The 17,655-nt window shown below is 42.7% G+C and overlaps 2 protein-coding genes and 4 pseudogenes across 6 annotated transcripts; all 6 read left to right on the forward strand.

The window, feature by feature from the left end:
• Positions 1-4,350: 4,350 nt before the first annotated feature.
• On the forward strand, positions 4,351-4,759 carry LOC310787390 (histone H2A pseudogene; annotated as a pseudogene). The gene has a single exon. The product of its transcript is annotated as a histone H2A pseudogene (transcript).
• A 2,595-nt stretch (positions 4,760-7,354) lies between these two features.
• Positions 7,355-7,666, forward strand: LOC310788251 (histone H4; the record flags this gene model as incomplete). Its single annotated transcript, XM_083649788.1, has 1 exon — positions 7,355-7,666. One exon carries the CDS (start codon positions 7,355-7,357, stop codon positions 7,664-7,666), a length of 312 nt encoding a protein of 103 aa, XP_083505914.1.
• A 1,132-nt stretch (positions 7,667-8,798) lies between these two features.
• Positions 8,799-9,173, forward strand: LOC310788248 (histone H2B pseudogene; annotated as a pseudogene). The gene has a single exon. The product of its transcript is annotated as a histone H2B pseudogene (transcript).
• A 2,361-nt stretch (positions 9,174-11,534) lies between these two features.
• Positions 11,535-12,167, forward strand: LOC310788240 (histone H1 pseudogene; annotated as a pseudogene). The gene has a single exon. The product of its transcript is annotated as a histone H1 pseudogene (transcript).
• Positions 12,168-13,138: 971 nt separating this feature from the next.
• Positions 13,139-13,557, forward strand: LOC310788252 (histone H3.2; the record flags this gene model as incomplete). Its single annotated transcript, XM_083649789.1, has 1 exon — positions 13,139-13,557. Exon 1 carries the CDS (start codon positions 13,147-13,149, stop codon positions 13,555-13,557), a length of 411 nt encoding a protein of 136 aa, XP_083505915.1. The 5' UTR covers positions 13,139-13,146.
• A 1,089-nt stretch (positions 13,558-14,646) lies between these two features.
• Positions 14,647-15,052, forward strand: LOC310788245 (histone H2A pseudogene; annotated as a pseudogene). The gene has a single exon. The product of its transcript is annotated as a histone H2A pseudogene (transcript).
• Positions 15,053-17,655: the final 2,603 nt, after the last annotated feature.

Consider the following 17,655-nt stretch of genomic DNA (forward strand, 5'->3'; position numbering starts at 1 on the left):
AAAAACATTTGAGAACCTCTGGCTTAGATCACTGCAGAGCTAAAACAAAGGAAATCAAAGCATGTACTGCAGTGATACTCAACTTGGGGCCCGGGGGCCAGATGCGGCCCACGATAGGGTGCTGAGTGGCCCCCCGGCCATTTTCAAATTCCCAATGAAAACTAACATGAAATAAGTTTGACTGAGCTTGAGCTAAATTGTCAAATATCACAGCCTGCTTGCTGCTCAGGAACTTTTTAAATAAGTTAACTTCCCTGTGTTTGTATTTTTGCTCTGATTATTGCTTTGATTATTTGTTTGCATTCTGCTTGGTGGTTCACATTGATGCTATGTGGGTGCATGACAGAGTCAAATTGTCAAAAAACAGCAGTAGCGAGCAAAATAAAGTCAATCAAGGTGCAGGGCCAAGGTAGAAACTTCAAAGGGAGAAAAGGCCAGCACTCCAGAATGTCCTTTAAGCGTTTAATAAGGTAAGGTACAGCACAGCAACAACGTACGCGTTTCAGCAGGTAGCCTTCAGTCAGGCGGAAATGGCGTATAAATACAATCAAACCGGAACTACATTCAATAATTCAATCAGAGTTACCAGGTATAGGTGTGCGTACACAGATAAGGACATCAAAATAGTAAAAAAAAATATACAGAAAAGTTTAGTTTAAGTATACATAGCAAATACATATTTCCAGTAAAGAATGTACATATATAAATAATTGAATAAAAGCCCAGTCGGATATGTTCCTATAAGCCCTTGACGAAGAACAGGCAGAAACATAAATATACAAACTGGGGGTCAAGTAGACACAAAGCAAGTAGAAAAATAGAGTAGTAAAATAAGAAATAAAGTTAAAAAGTACCTAGAGGAAACATCCAAGCAACAACACCTTTGGGATGTTCAGTCTGCAGCGTGTGGATCCAAAAAGCCTCTCTCTGTAGCAGAGCTCTGTCTCTATCACCCCCTATTTTTAAAAAGCCTCTCTCTGTAGCAGAGCTCTGTCTCTATCACCCCCTCTTTTTAAAAGGCCTCTCTCTGTAGCAGAGCTCTGTCTCTATCACCCCCTCTTTTTAAAAAGCCTCTCTGTAGCAGAGCTCTGTCTCTATCACCCCCTATTTTTAAAAAGCCTCTCTCTGTAGCAGAGCTCTGTCTCTATCACCCCCTATTTTTAAAAAGCCTCTCTCTGTAGCAGAGCTCTGTCTCTATCACCCCCTCTTTTTAAAAAGCCTCTCTCTCTGTAGCAGAGCTCTGTCTCTATCACCCCCTATTTTTAAAAAGCCTCTCTCTCTGTAGCAGAGCTCTGTCTCTATCACCCCCTATTTTTAAAAAGCCTCTCTCTCTGTAGCAGAGCTCTGTCTCTATCACCCCCTATTTTTAAAAAGCCTCTCTCTGTAGCAGAGCTCTGTCTCTATCACCCCCTCTTTTTAAAATGCCTCTCTCTGGAGCAGAGCTCTGTCTCTATCACCCCCTCTTTTTAAAAAGCCTCTCTCTGTAGCAGAGCTCTGTCTCTATCACCCCCTCTTTTTAAAAAGCCTCTCTCTGTAGCAGAGCTCTGTCTCTATCACCCCCTATTTTTAAAAAGCCTCTCTCTGTAGCAGAGCTCTGTCTCTATCACCCCCTATTTTTAAAAAGCCTCTCTCTCTGTAGCAGAGCTCTGTCTCTATCACCCCCTCTTTTTAAAATGCCTCTCTCTGGAGCAGAGCTCTGTCTCTATCACCCCCTCTTTTTAAAGGTGCTACAACTTCAGTCCCCTGAAACCTGAGTGAACACACATCATGAAACCTGAGTGAACACACATAATGAAACCTGAGTGAACACACATCATGGCCAGCAGAATTAAAATGTCTCTGAAGCCACTGAAGACTTTTCCTCTTTGTTCCTAATAGTGCTCTTGTGTTCTGACATGCAGATTTTTTAGCTCTCTTGTGGTTTTACCGACATAACACCGTCCACAAGGACACTTCAAAAGATACACAACAAACCTGGTCTTGCATGAAATTCTACTATTGATAGAACACTTTTTACCAGAGTGTGGGTGTAAGAAAGACCCACCTTTGATCATAGCGTTGCACAATTGGGACAACGGAAATTGCTATTAGGTAAATTGGATACAAAATGTACAGGGCGTGTGTGGCAGTCAGCTCTAACTAGCCTATCTCTTACATTTCTAGCTCGTTTAAGAGCGAAAAGAGTAGGCGTCACTGTGCAAGATGTGCCAGTGTTTCAAAACATGTTTCCCCCCCCCTGTGGCACATTGTACATTGACTGAACACTGATTCTGAATAGCTTTCCTCTTTGAACTCTGTCACAAGCTTTGGAAAAGTCTATAAAAGCAATGCACAGTTGAACCTTCTTTCTGACACAATGCCCCATAATAAGTGCCACAATATGTTCAATGCAGCTTCTTTTGGGTTGGGCTCCTGCTTGCTCCCGGAAGTGTATGACTATGTGTTGAATAACAGACCTGACAGCCTGGTATAAGTCTGCTATAAGCCTGGTATAAGCCTGGTATAAGCCTGGTATAAGCCTGGCAACTTTGTTGCACTGTTGATCACATTTATCCCCCTGTAATTATTACACTCAAAGGGGTTACCTTTCTTAAATAACATGATCAATCTAGCAGCGGCCCAGCTCATTGGATAGCCATTCACAAAGATGGAGTTTACAAGTGTACATAGGAACATTATCCATTCACCTGTTTGACACAACCTGTGTACACTGTACAGGGACAGCATCATCTCCTCTGCTTTTATGGTGTTTCATACAGTTGTACATTAAAACAATAATTGTCAAACCATGTGCATGGGGGTAAATTCAACATTATGAGGTATCCTGGGAGGCCAGGCAATGGATCATATTAAACTAGTAAACATAGATCCACTCACATCCACAATGCTATTGTTTTGGACTACATTAACTCTGCAATCGTGGTGACAGCGAGATGAGTCTTCTCCCTCATTTGCCTTCCGTGATCCGAAGGTATCATGATAATCATCATGGTATTCAGAAAGTCGACAAAACAAAATGCTGAATGCGCGTAATGGAGTTGGTGAAGAGGATCGAGGCACATTGATTGATGTGATTAAAACATTGCCAGACACCAGTCAAACCCTAAAACGAGGGAATTAATCCCGTTCCCCAAATAAATGTGAGGTAGTCTAAAGAGAACAGATCCAGGAGGAAAACATGATGTTAAAAGCTGTAGGCTCTGCCTCTGCTGATCTGCTGCTACACCAACACCCCATGTGTGTGTGTGTGTGTGTGTGTGTGTGTGTGTGTGTGTGTGTGTGTGTCGTTATCTCGTTATGAAAATCATCCACACTATTTAAAGTTTCTTGATTATACAGAGGAGAATACAAAAAAGTGGGCCAAGAAAGCTCAGCAGGCCAAGTAGAATGCAAAATAGAAAAAAGGAGCTTCTTGGATATTAAGTTCACAATTTAATTTAGAAGTAATGCACAGGTGTACTACACAAGTTTACTAACATGTACATCTTCAAACAAAACACGGGCAACTTGCCCGTGTTTTGTGCACCGCTCCGGGGTACAGCCAGCCATCCCACAGGAGGTATCAAACGTTAGCTTGCCTGCTTGCTAATGCAGACTTTGCTATCTAACTATTAGCTAACATCACTGTTTGGCTGCTGCAGTGCCTGCCTGCCTCACTCAGATGGATGTATCTCGAATCGCCTGCAATTCGACATAGCGCCTCCTACTGGCACCACAAAAAGTGGTTTATCTCGAGAACCATTGGTCAGATCGACTTCAAATGTGGGAGTGCACGTGGGGGACCTGGTGGAGTGCAGTGCCAGATTTTGTGCAATTTGACATCACCCCATCCACTGATACCTCACACACACAACACAATCCCGTTCCAGAGTCCCAGCAAACTAGATTTTAAGTCGACGTAGCGGCTTGATGATCTAGTAGGCCTACAGGGATATGAGTAATTCATGTTTAATTTGTCTTAACTAACTGTGCTTATAAATTGTTTGAAGATAATGTTATTATGAAATGTTACCCATCACATGTAAAACATGTACTTGAGTTCCTATCTGTATGACTTTATTTCATTAATGTGACTTTATTCTCACGAATCAAATGAAATGTTCATGTGGCTCTAATCCTCTCTTACAATCTGGTTCTCTGGAGTCGTTTTATTTTGAAAATCCAAGACTGTGTACAGCGAAAGTGTTATTTTCTGTGTTCACTTGACACCGACATCTTCTGTTTGGGCAACAATTTTGATTGGACGACCATTTTGAAGCTCCAACTGACCAATGAACACGCAGCTCGACAGACATATAAACCGGTCCCTGACGTTTGCAAGTCATTCTTTGATTCTCTATCACAAGAACATAACGAAAACATGTCTGGCAGAGGGAAAACCGGCGGAAAGGCTCGTGCCAAGGCGAAGACCCGCTCATCTCGTGCTGGTCTCCAGTTCCCGGTCGGCCGTGTCCACAGGCTGCTGCGTAAAGGAAACTATGCCCACCGTGTCGGTGCTGGAGCCCCCGTCTACCTGGCGGCTGTTCTCGAGTATCTGACCGCTGAGATCCTGGAGTTGGCTGGAAACGCTGCCCGCGACAACAAGAAGAGCCGCATCATCCCCCGTCACCTGCAGCTGGCCGTCCGCAACGACGAGGAGCTCAACAAGCTGCTGGGCGGAGTCACCATCGCTCAGGGCGGCGTGCTGCCCAACATCCAGGCGGTGCTGCTGCCCAAGAAGACCGAGAAGGCCGCCAAGAAGTAACCTGCTCCCGCTTGTCTCCACATCAACCCAAAGGCTCTTTTAAGAGCCAACCACACTTCTAAAGAGCTTTCTTTTATAGTTGTTCGGTCAAAAATCCCTCTATCTAGAAAGTTGTCAAGAATGATGTATGATGTACTTTATCGAGTTTCGTACTTATAAATACACTACGCTCCTTTGTAAATTAATCTTTGGTTTATTCAGGATATAAAGCCTGAAACATAATAATGTAATTAAATCATCCCACAATAGTACTTTTGTATATTTCATTCTACTTGTGTAAAAACATTGAAAGTGCGGGATTTGAATGCTGTGGCGTCAGAGATAAAGCAAGACCATAACGTCACTCATCCCCTTTCAATAAATAATAATGTTGTTTTCCTGCACATCCCACATTCTGGGCTACAATGTCATGAATTAATTAGATGAGTTTTCATTCAAAAATGTCGTTTTCTGATTTAACGAGATGATTGTCTGTGTGACTAGACTAGAGCAGTGCTTTTCAAACTTTTTCATGTAAAGGACCCCGGCCTAAACTGACACAAATGTAGACCACGGACCCCCATTTGATACCATTGGCAGTGGTATCAAATGGGATAGCAATGGCAATGGCAATTGCATTGGCAAGCAATGGCATTGCTGCTTTTAGATGTTTTATTACGGAAAGTGTATGAAACCCATGACAAAATAATACGTCATTGTGTTACTTATAGATTGAATTATCATGACCCACTCTTGTGAGAATGTCCGAGTGTAAAGTGAAGAGAAAAATGAGAAGAGGTCTCCCTCTCTGCCATAAGTAGGAGGCTTTTGGTTGCTTTCCCAGGCAGCATAACCTTGATTGGATTATGATGCTTTTATGTAGTAGTTGTGCAGCCAGCCTGTAACGGTACGTGCACATCTACAATGGCACGGCGGCTTGCCTGCTGAAAAAGCCTCTTTGACGCTGCATCTTGATAGGCTGTCTTGCTGTATTCTCGATTCTGATTGGCCATTTCAACATCGCGCTGGAACCGCCCCCAGCGTTTCAGCGTTTCACTGTCGCAGACTAGAGGCGGCTTGTCTCCGAGCGGCTTCACGCTCGCGGGGCGGGACTAGGGCGGGACCTTTCGTTGAAGCTACCCAATGACAGCTCTTCTTACACATTTCCTCCCCGCACCCTCCTGTGTACAACGTTTCTACAGGCTACAGCTCCAAGCTGGAAGCTGGTTTGCACGCCCACAAAACGCTGCGACACAGCGGAAAAGCGAATTTGCCATTGTAGATGTGCACGTACCGTAAGTATATGTGATGTAGAGAAGATCGCTTTCAGCCACGTCTCGCTTCCACATTTTCATTTGTTTTTCTATTGTGTTTAAATAAATTGATATTTTCCTCAGTGTTGACCCTTGCAATATTGTTTCTTTCCCTGCGTTGAGTTTCCATGCTGGATTGCATGGACATTTTTTTAATGTTTGGAGAGTAAATGTGACTTAGGACCTGTCCGGGGAGGACTTCTGATGTGTGTCTGAACACGGAAACAGAGTGATAATGGTGATGATGATGTATAAAACATGTAAACACTATTTTTCTTTGTGGCTGGAGCTGCTGAGTAATCTAAGTGAGCGGTTGTGTCTGTGAATGTTCCTCAAACAACAAAGTTGAACTCTTTCTTTTTATCATTATTGATTGTACAGTTCCATGGCGAGGGTATGAAGATACTTTTTCACAATAAAATGATTAAATGTTATTCAAGTCAAGTCAAGTCACTTTATTTGCCATTTACAGTAGGGACTGCATTGGAATTGGGGTGCTAGGAGCTTAAAAACATACATAACAAATCACAGGACAGCATATAAAAACATTTAGATACCGTGTAAAAAGAATAAAAGGAATAAAAAGGTTAACATTTTAAAAAGATAAAAGGAGACAAGTGCATATTGGATAGAACCGAGTTCACCAGCTCAGGTTTTAAAGTGCAAGATAATTAAAGTGCACATTAATTAAGATAAAGTGCCTATGCATAGAGGCAACATTGCATGTACAGTTAGGTATAAGACATCTTATACAAAGGAAAATTATTTTGACTCAAGACGTCTTTGCTGATTATGTTTGCACTCATGACTGTTTTGTTTTTTCTCAGTGGAACATCTGCTTGAAATCAGTCCTACTAACTAAAGCACTTTGGTATGGTTTCCTCTGGGAACGCCGCCATCTACTGGATTTTATACACTCTTTACACATAGCTACAGCTACACATATATTTGGCCAATTCCCCGATATAATGTCCCGATATAATGTCCTGTAAGCCCATGAGGGTTGGGCACCGTAGTGTGCATAACATAAATACAAATCAATCCATCAATCAATGGTGAAATATAACACATTACAATGGTGTAAATATTCTGTCAGTTTTCTCACTTTATTCCTCAAAGTGAAATCGCCCAACCGGAAATGCTTGGAGCTTCTAGCTTCTGCTAACTTGGCACACCTAACGTTCCACATGAGGGGGAGGACTTCAGCTGAGCGCGCTCTTTGCTTCCTCTTTTAGGTCCGCAAATAAGCTTTATATTGTGACTCTTTCTGAGCTTCTGCACCAGTTTGTTCTTCTTTTGAACTAAACGAATCGGCATCATGTCAGGAAGAGGTAAGGGCGGAAAGGGACTCGGGAAAGGAGGCGCCAAGCGTCACCGTAAAGTTCTCCGTGACAACATCCAGGGAATCACCAAGCCCGCTATCCGCCGTCTGGCTCGCCGCGGCGGAGTGAAGCGCATCTCCGGTCTGATCTACGAGGAGACCCGCGGTGTGTTGAAGGTCTTCCTGGAGAACGTCATCCGTGATGCCGTCACCTACACCGAGCACGCCAAGAGGAAGACCGTCACCGCCATGGATGTGGTGTATGCTCTGAAGAGGCAGGGCCGCACTCTGTACGGCTTCGGAGGTTAACTTCATTTAGCAACAACTCAACAACACAAAGGCTCTTTTAAGAGCCACACACATCTTCCAAAGAGTACATTCCTGTTTCTTATGCTGTCATCACTGATCACATGTGGACACGCTTATATTTTGCTCTTAAAGCAGACTATTTAAATGGGACACTTGTTAGAATAATAACAGCCCATGTATGCAAACTAGTCAGCAGTCAAGTTTTAATCTGTTTTGCTGTGTAAACAAGACAAAACATCCCCAGTTTGCCGAAATAACGGCCTTATCCCAATCGAACAAATACAGCCCAAAAAAGATAGAAATAAAGACAAAGCAATACTGGATTCACACACGGCTGGATTCACACACGGTAGGCTATCTGCACTAAATGAGAATGTACTTTATATTACGTCGTTTTCTTATTTGTTTGTCTTGTATATTTGTGCTTATCAATTTGAGATGAGCACCAACCACACCAAGACAAATTCCAATTATGTGAAAACATACCTTGGCAAATAATTCTGGTTCTGATTTCCCCCACTATTGGAGCTGTAGGCCTACATAAGACTGTCAATGCCATTATGTCCATTGCTACATGCCAGTCAGTCACATACAATGTTTCTGATACAAAGGGAGTTTCAGATTTGTCTATTTGTCTAAATGGGGCCATATGAGCAGAGAACACAGGCTATTTATCGTTAATAACGGGGAAATGCAGAGCCTTTGGAATGCGCTTCTATTCTATTATGTTCTATTCTATTCACTTAGTTCAAAGATCAAATAATTGTTAATGAAGGAGAAGAATAGTCTTGAGTCCTCGGTTCTATTCTGTTCTATTCTGTTCTATTCTATTCTGTTCTATTATATTCTATTCTATCCTATTCACTTAGTTCAAAGATCAAAATTAATAATTGTTAATGAAGGAGAATAATAGTCTAGAGTCCGCGCGCGGGAAGATAACCGCCATCTGGATCTCAACCAATCAGAATAGACCTACAGGGAGCCGCGCAATGCAGCAGGCCACAGTCACGCGACGAAACTCAACCTATCGCAGGCGGGGAACCGCATAGCGTTATTTGCATGAGCTGCCTATAAATAGAGTGTTTCTGTTAAGCGAACTTCATTCTCTGCTGTGAAGTACCGAGAAGTCGCCATGCCTGAACCCGCGAAGTCAGCGCCCAAGAAGGGCTCCAAGAAAGCCGTGACCAAGACCGCTGCCAAGGGCGGCAAGAAGCGCAGAAAGAGCAGGAAGGAGAGCTACGCCATCTACGTGTACAAGGTGCTGAAGCAGGTCCATCCCGACACCGGCATCTCCTCCAAGGCCATGGGCATCATGAACTCCTTTGTCAATGACATCTTTGAGCGCATCGCCGGTGAGGCGTCTCGCCTGGCTCACTACAACAAGCGCCGCACCATCACTTCCAGGGAGATCCAGACCGCCGTGCGTCTCCTGCTTCCCGGTGAGCTGGCCAAGCACGCCGTGTCCGAGGGCACCAAGGCCGTCACCAAGTACACCAGCTCCAAGTAAACCGCTAGAGCTTCACCACCAACACAAAGGCCCTTTTAAGGGCCACACACTACTTCCACAAAGAGCTTCTATATTATCAATAGGGAAAAAGTTATCTGAATTGTGGTAGTTTGTAGCCTACATCAAGGCAATCCAGCTGTTGTGAAATATGCTGCTGAAAGATATTTAGTTGTTTTACACACAAACATGATTGATGTCTATAGATTTCATGCACATCTGGTATGTGAGTAATATTAACTAGTATGATAAAGCCTAAACATGACTTGCAGACGCAATAATCATATCTCACACAGCATGCTGAAATAGTTTGCATGTGTAAATCACGACATTGTATTTCGCTTTTATTGTTGGGTTTGTTTGTCATTCGTGTTCTGTTGGGTAAACAATGTTTAAAAACGTGGGCTATTTTAAATTAGACTGGTGTAAGACGTCTCAGTGGACAAACCAGGGGTCCTTGAGGGGATTCAGGGGGGTCCCCAGGAGAAAGGGGGATTGTTTATTTCCACTATAATAATACAATGGCGATGGTCATGGGTTCCATACACTTTCTGGAATAAAACATCTAATCAAATGGATGATCTAATTTGTCATTTTAGGGGTCCTCAAAGTAAAAAAAGAGAACTGTCAAAAGTGAGCTTGACCTTTTTAAAGTTGCAAGTAAGCAGATTCCAGGCATACTGGGCTAACTGGATGCAATATTTTAGTGCCACTATTTAAAAAATATTAGTAATGAATAATATCCAGCAAAAAATACTTTAGAAATATATCATTTATCTTGAATATTTTTGCAATTCCTGTGGAATAGAAAAAAACCAATCTGATTTATTTTATCATTTATGATTTTCTTAATTTTTTGTAATACCATTTTCAAGTAAACACATTGTGAAAAGACCACAAATATCCTTGTTATCCTAAAATACATGTATTATAACAATAATTCTCATAACATTTAATCAGCAGAAAATAACCAAGAAATCAGAATTGACAGTTGCATAGTAAACCAATAGATTCCCTGAGACTCCTCTTTGGCCCCTGAGGGCCCCGCAATGTATAAAAGTACCACAATGCACAAATCCCACACAGCATTCCATGAATCATATCAAACTAGCACAAGGTTAGGGCTATATGAAATCACTTATATCCCCCCATTCTGTCTTTTCTATCTTAATTTTTGGATCTATCTACCTATCTTTCTACCTGACAGCGACTTTGGCATGTTTCTCCAAGTGAAAACCAAGTTAAGGGTCCAGCAAGGAAGTATTTCTCTAGGCATTACCAAATTGTAATGTTCACCAAGCAACCACAGAGGCTGAAGTGGTTTTAGGACTATACAAAATGCACAATGATACTCAAGCACATTTGTACTCTGTATTAGACAATCATGATATTTATGTCCATTTGATAAAATAATGTTTGACCGACTTTGATGTAAAATAAAACTTTTTTGCAAAACATAATTTCAGCTGCATTAATCATGACTGCAATAGTGAGAAAGTTAGCGCCTCGGGAACCATCTCAATGTACAATTAAACAATTAAAACTAAACTAATCACAGCACAACAGCACTTTGACTTGTATTCCCTCGCCAGACATCTCTGCTTACTGTAAAACTAGTGTTGTCTGGAATGTAAAGTATATTAAACTATTTTATGAGTCGAAATGCAATGCAACTTGCCACAATATTATTCTGGTCCCTTTTATTTAGTTGTATATTAGACTAAATAACTGACTGACACAATGCTAGCTCTTTATTATAGGAGAGACATGACTGCAATAGTGAGAAAGTTAGCGCCTCGGGAACCATCTCAATGTAACCCGCCATAAGTGACCGCCTGCCTCAGTGTGTTTAAGACACCAAAACATCTAACAATTAAAACTAAACTAATCACAGCACAACAGCACTTTGACTTGTATTCCCTCGCCAGACATCTCTGCTTACTGTAAAACTAGTGTTGTCTGGAATGTAAAGTATATTAAACTATTTTATGAGTCGAAATGTGAGGAAATCCCACTGCGAGCTGAATATGTGACGGTGTATTGGAGAGGTTTGAAGCTTCCCTGAATAAAAATAACGTTTCCTCCTTGCTAAAAATCGAATTCATTCCGAAATGAAACTAGTTTTCTAACATGTCCAATAACATTTACACTACAAAGGTGCTTCTATATGTGTATTTTATCCCTAAAAATGTGGAAGAGAAAACACAAGTGTTGCCACATTTCAGCAGGACAGTGAGAGGCTGTGTGTGTTGAGTCTACACGGTCCTCATGCTGTGTATAAGTCCCGCCTCTTGCTCTGCATGGACAGACAGTCCAGTCAGACTCTGTAGATCTTTGTGAAGCACAACAGACTAGACAAGAAGAATGGCAGAAGTCGCTCCAGCTGCACCCGCCGCTGCCGCCCCGGCTAAAGCGGCCAAAGCTGCCAAGAAGAAGGTGGTGGTGAAGCCGAAGAAGGCCGGCCCCAGCGTCGGTGAGCTCATCCTCAAAGCTGTGTCCGCCTCCAAGGAGCGGAGCGGCGTGTCTCTGGCCGCCGTCAAGAAGAGCCTGGCTGCCGGAGGCTACGACGTGGAGAAGAATAATGCCCGCGTCAAGATCGCCATCAAGAAGCTGGTGGAAAAAGGCGCTCTGCTGCAGGTTAAGGGCACCGGAGCGTCCGGCTCCTTCAAGGTCCCCAAGGCTGAAAAGGTGAAGAAACCCGCGGCTAAGAAAGCCGCTCCTAAAGCCAAGAAGCCCGCTGCCAAGAAACCAGCCAAGAGCCCCAAGAAGAAGGCTGCAGCTAAGAAGCCAGTAGCCGCCAAGAAATCCCCCAAGAAGGCTAAGAAGCCCGCTGCAGCGCCCAAGAAAGCAGCCAAGAGCCCAGCTAAGAGCCCCAAGAAGGCCACCAAGAGTCCCAAGAAGGTGGTCAAGAAGCCCGCTGCTCCTGTCAAGAAAGCTCCAGCAAAGAAGGCTGCCAAGCCCAAAGCAGCTAAGAAAGCAGCTCCCAAGAAGAAGTAAACTGCTGGCTTGACTTCTCCACAAAAAGGCTCTTTTAAGAGCCACCCACAACTTTCATGAAAGAGCAACATTTATTGTTACTGTTATAATGAATAATTATGAACACATTCATTTTACAACTTGCCACAATATTATTCTGGTCCCTTTTATTTAGTTGTATATTAGACTAAATAACTGACTGACACAATGCTAGCTCTTTATTATAGGCTACATCATTGTATATACAAAAAAAAAATGAGACTTCATTGCATAGTGTGACCAATAGACCAGTATTTTGTTGGATGCATAAAGGACACATTCCTCACAACATTACATCACAACCAGTAATGCGAACATGGTTATCATCAGTCATAATACACAAGACTACTTTCTGCTCATTTCCCACCTGACTGCACCTTTTCAGTTTCCTCTACTTTTCTCTTTATTAGACTAATCTACACAGTTCCATCTCACCAACCATAAATAGACTTGGATTTGGATTCTAAAATGTACATTGTATGTAACATTATTATTATTATTATTATTACCAGGCTAGTAGTAGTGGTGGTAGTAGTATTTTAAGAAGTCATACGTATTTCATTTTAATTCCTCACACTCCACAAAACGTGTGTATTCTATTATTGTGTAAATTTAATATTAACTGCTACAAATTATTACATGCAATATGTATGTTTGTTCGCGACGACGTGTAAATAGCATCTTATTGTCTTGTATTCGTATCATGAATTTAGCTGGTTATTATCTTTTATTTTCCACATGAGTGAAAAGTGATTGAAATAGTAAAAGCCTTTCTGTCGCCGTTAGACGCAGCTGCTGTGGAGGAGGGCTTTGTGCTTTAGTTTGTTCTGTTGCTCCTCCCCGGCCTCGGGCAGGCCAATCAGCGTGTAGCAGCGCTCCGGCGTTGCCTTTATAAAGCCGACATCAACTGCAGAGAAACACATTTTCTAACTTCTCTCGTGAAGAAGGAATAGTTGTTACCATGGCCAGAACCAAGCAGACCGCCCGTAAATCCACCGGAGGCAAAGCCCCCAGGAAGCAGCTCGCCACCAAGGCTGCCCGTAAGAGCGCCCCGGCCACCGGCGGCGTCAAGAAGCCTCACCGTTACCGGCCCGGTACCGTGGCGCTCAGAGAGATCCGTCGCTACCAGAAATCCACCGAGCTGCTGATCCGCAAGCTGCCCTTCCAGCGCCTGGTCAGAGAGATCGCTCAGGACTTCAAGACCGACCTGCGCTTCCAGAGCTCCGCTGTCATGGCTCTGCAGGAGGCCAGCGAGGCTTACCTGGTCGGCCTGTTTGAGGACACCAACCTGTGCGCCATCCACGCCAAGAGGGTCACCATCATGCCCAAAGACATCCAGCTGGCCCGCCGCATCCGCGGAGAGCGCGCTTAAACTCCCCCGGGACATCCATCAACACAACGGCTCTTTTAAGAGCCACCTCCATAATCACTATAAGAGTTTATTCCACTTGTCTCTAGACATCTAACAACTGTCCATGAAATTATTATAATTATAAATATTATTAAGTGCTATTGTGTTGTGTGACATGAGGTAGTCTCGCTTGTCAGAATCCCTGCAGCGAAATTAGGTGATCTCAATAAGGCACTGTAGCGCTACCTACTGGCAAACACAAAGCTGTTATCTCCAGAACAGTTTTTCTAATCCACTTCAAACTCTGGAGTGCGTTTAATCAATAACCTCCGCAGCGCCGGAGGAGATCTCTTTTTTCGGATGATGGCGAAGGCTATGTGAAGGCATAACCCGCCCCTCTGCCTCTGATTGGTCTAGCGTCAAACTACCATCCAAACACATTCGCTTGGCTATCCTGCATTACATCTCATTCTACAGTCTGTGGCCAGACTGTCAGACAGGGAATTCAGCTCATTGTAGCACAATAATGACATGTATTTAAATGTTAACCAGAGGAAACAAGGTGATGAAATTTAGAATGACAAGAAAAATACACATTAATATGCCTGTGCATAGGCTAAGTAGGCCTAAATAACTCAGTTATGCAATTGTAACGTTTCGGCTCCAACATTGTAACGTTCTGAGATTTTAGGGTTAGGGTAGGGGGAGGGGTTAGAAACGAAAAATCCGAGAATCGAACCCGTGTAGCACGCAAGATTTCTAGCTTATAAAACATGAGCAAATCGTTAACATTCAGTTAACATAGGTCTAAGTGTGAATTTTACCAGCATCAACCGTTTTACAAATTACTATTATGTTGTATTCCTTGCTTTCATTTCAGATACAATCTGGTTATCTGGAGTCGTTTTATTTTGAAAATCCAAGACTGTGTACAGCGAAAGTGTTATTTGCTGTGTTAACTTGACACCGACAACTTCTGTTTGGGGGACAATTTTGATTGGGCGACAATTTTGAAGCTCCACCTGACCAATGAACACGCAGCTCGACAGACATATAAACCGGTTCCCGACGTTTGCAAGTCATTCTTTGATTCAATATCATAACGAAAATATGTCTGGCAGAGGGAAAACCGGCGGAAAGGCTCGTGCCAAGGCGAAGACCCGCTCATCTCGTGCTGGTCTCCAGTTCCCGGTCGGTCGTGTCCACAGGCTGCTGCGTAAAGGAAACTATGCCCACCGTGTCGGTGCTGGAGCCCCCGTCTACCTGGCGGCTGTTCTCGAGTATCTGACCGCTGAGATCCTGGAGTTGGCTGGAAACGCTGCCCGCGACAACAAGAAGAGCCGCATCATCCCCCGTCACCTGCAGCTGGCCGTCCGCAACGACGAGGAGCTCAACAAGCTGCTGGGCGGAGTCACCATCGCTCAGGGCGGCGTGCTGCCCAACATCCAGGCGGTGCTGCTGCCCAAGAAGACCGAGAAGGCCGCCAAGAAGTAACCTGCTCCCGCTTGTCCCACATCAACCCAAAGGCTCTTTTAAGAGCCAACCACACTTCTGAAGAGTTTCCCTTATTTTACATTTGGCTTATTTCATTATAAAAAATGAAAATGTAGCCTATAACGTAGCAAACTGGGACACGTGATTTAATTTAGACCATTTCAGCACACTGAAAATGTCAGGATTCTTGTGTCCACGTTAGAATGTCACCATTGTGTATTGCTCAATAGTTCAGTGTTTTAGATGACGAACATTGAGCTTACAAACGTCAAATAATAGTTGGATGCTGCAGCTCATTTGAATATTAACATTACAGCCTCTATTGGGGGGGGGGGGGGTACATTATGCACAATCTGGACTCCAAATTAAAATGAATGAGCCCCAACTATCGTCTTCTAACCGCCACTTTGACGTCATACATCATTCATATTTAAAATCGCCCTCCGTTTTAAATCTTTACACAACGTGAACTGCATCAAAACCAAATGGTAAAACAATTAAAAACTATGCTCAAAATAGTTCTTGTTCCTCCGTGTTTGAGGCTTCATTCATATCAGATGTCTACGAAATATAAAGAGGGCTGTAAGAGTGGTTAAACTACAAACCTTTCTTTCTTAAGCATTTTGTTCCAGACTTGAACCTCAAGACAACAAACATGTCCAAACAATTTCTATCATAGAAAAGACAACTTAATGACTGCTGCTCCAGACAGCCACAAATGTAGTGATTGAAATTGTGTATAGATGGATATACTTAATGGTTCCCAATCTGTAACACAAATAATGCAAGTTTGCAGAATAAACAGGGCGGGGGCCAGATGGCTCAAAAGTAGGGCTGCAACAAACAATTATTTTGATGCTTGAGTCCATTAGAGTGAAATATCATTCTGCTTTATAAACCAGCCTTTCCAACCAGTTCAGCACCTGTGGTTTTAAACACCAGTTGCTTGCTGATCATTAACATTTGGTTCCACATCTGTGCCTGATTTTAGGCTACTAATCTGCTGCTGCAGCCTGGTGTTTAAATCACTCTTCAGTCTGAGTTAATGGATCACCACTGTTGGAGAGGGAAGTGCCTTGCTCAGAGGCAGCTCGATATGAGTTGTCGAGGGATGAAAACATTTTATTGTGGTAAGCACTGTGGTGGTTTAATATTTCCATTAGTAACTCCACATTGCGGTCTCTACAGTCACATGCTGTTCTCCTGGTCTGGGATCAGATAGCTACAGATTATTTGTGTCATAGGTAATGCTTGTTGTGATTTAGTCACTTTAGTTAATGCCAGGCTAGAAGTTATACACTGCAGAGATGAGGGTTTCAATTCATTGTGCTTTTCATATGAACTCGCCTTTGTTGATGTCACTGTTCATGTTTAATTCATGTTAGTAAACTTTAGTGACAATCTGAATTACAATTATGTCAATCCAATGTCTGTATGGTGCATCAGAAACCAAAATTGTGATATTAGTTAAATAATGTCTTGGACTATTTTCAATAATACTTAACAGCTAACGCCCAGTTCACGTCATATCACAGTGCACGCCCCCTTTCTTTGAGGTTGTATAACCCATGCATTGTTGTGCTCGCCCCGTTTCTCTGATGCGGTCTCCTCATCCATTCACAGTTTGCCACACATGTGGCAATAACCAATCAGCACAAACTATTCCTCTCTAGCTGATCCCAATCACCTAATCAGCGTAGTATATCAGGGTCCATGTTTTGTACTCTGTTTGCTATGTGCTGTGTATGTGCCATGTGTCATTCTCAGTTGCTGATCATCCTGAAGCAGTTTTTGCCCCACCTCCTCCCCTGACCACCACCATCGTCATGACTCCTGATTGAAGAATTCTCTATGGGGAGATTTCCTATCCTATTCTTCACTGACGACGCCCTCTCATCATCTCAGGAGAGCGTCATCATATCATGGAGTCATACGCCAAAATTAATTTGTTGTATCATTAAAGACTTGTTAAACTTTCTACTAGTCTCTCATGATTGAAAAGTTATTCTGCTGTTGTTATTCTGCTGTAGTAATCACAAATCAGACACTTCACAAGCTCTCCATCCAAACTATATTATTTACTTTGTATTGACATTTTCACATTGTTTACATTCTAGCAATGTGATGTCAAGATTTATGGCTGAGAAACACACATAATTATGCCGTCACTGAACTTTGATTCATGTCTTTTTTGGGTGGACAGAGAAAGCTTGAAAAGACAAAGAACACTGGACATCAGAACAAAGAGACCCACACCCTGGCACCTGCTCACCTTCTAACAGACTTCTTATTTTTGGTTACTATTCCTTTCTACTGTTTATAAAAAAGAAAAAGAAAAACATGTATTTACTGTAAATGTTTGTAACCCCTGACTGAATAATTGAATAAAGTATATTTAAAAAGTGAAGTCAGTTTGCTAAAAGAATTAGCTTTTTTTTGCAGTAGTGTTGTCACACCGGTGTGCAATATCTTATTAAAACACTAGATGGAGCCAGATACCAGTTTCCGCCAAATTATGACAGGAAGCCCCATTTAATAAACATGCCTCCTGAAGAAAGATGCCAAGACATCACTTGGATGGGCTGTATGTATAAACACAATTGACTGTGCCCCAATTACTGGCCC

The sequence above is a fragment of the Poromitra crassiceps genome, assembly GCF_964638095.1.
Source record: "Poromitra crassiceps genome assembly, chromosome: 13".
NCBI lineage: Eukaryota > Metazoa > Chordata > Actinopteri > Beryciformes > Melamphaidae > Poromitra > Poromitra crassiceps.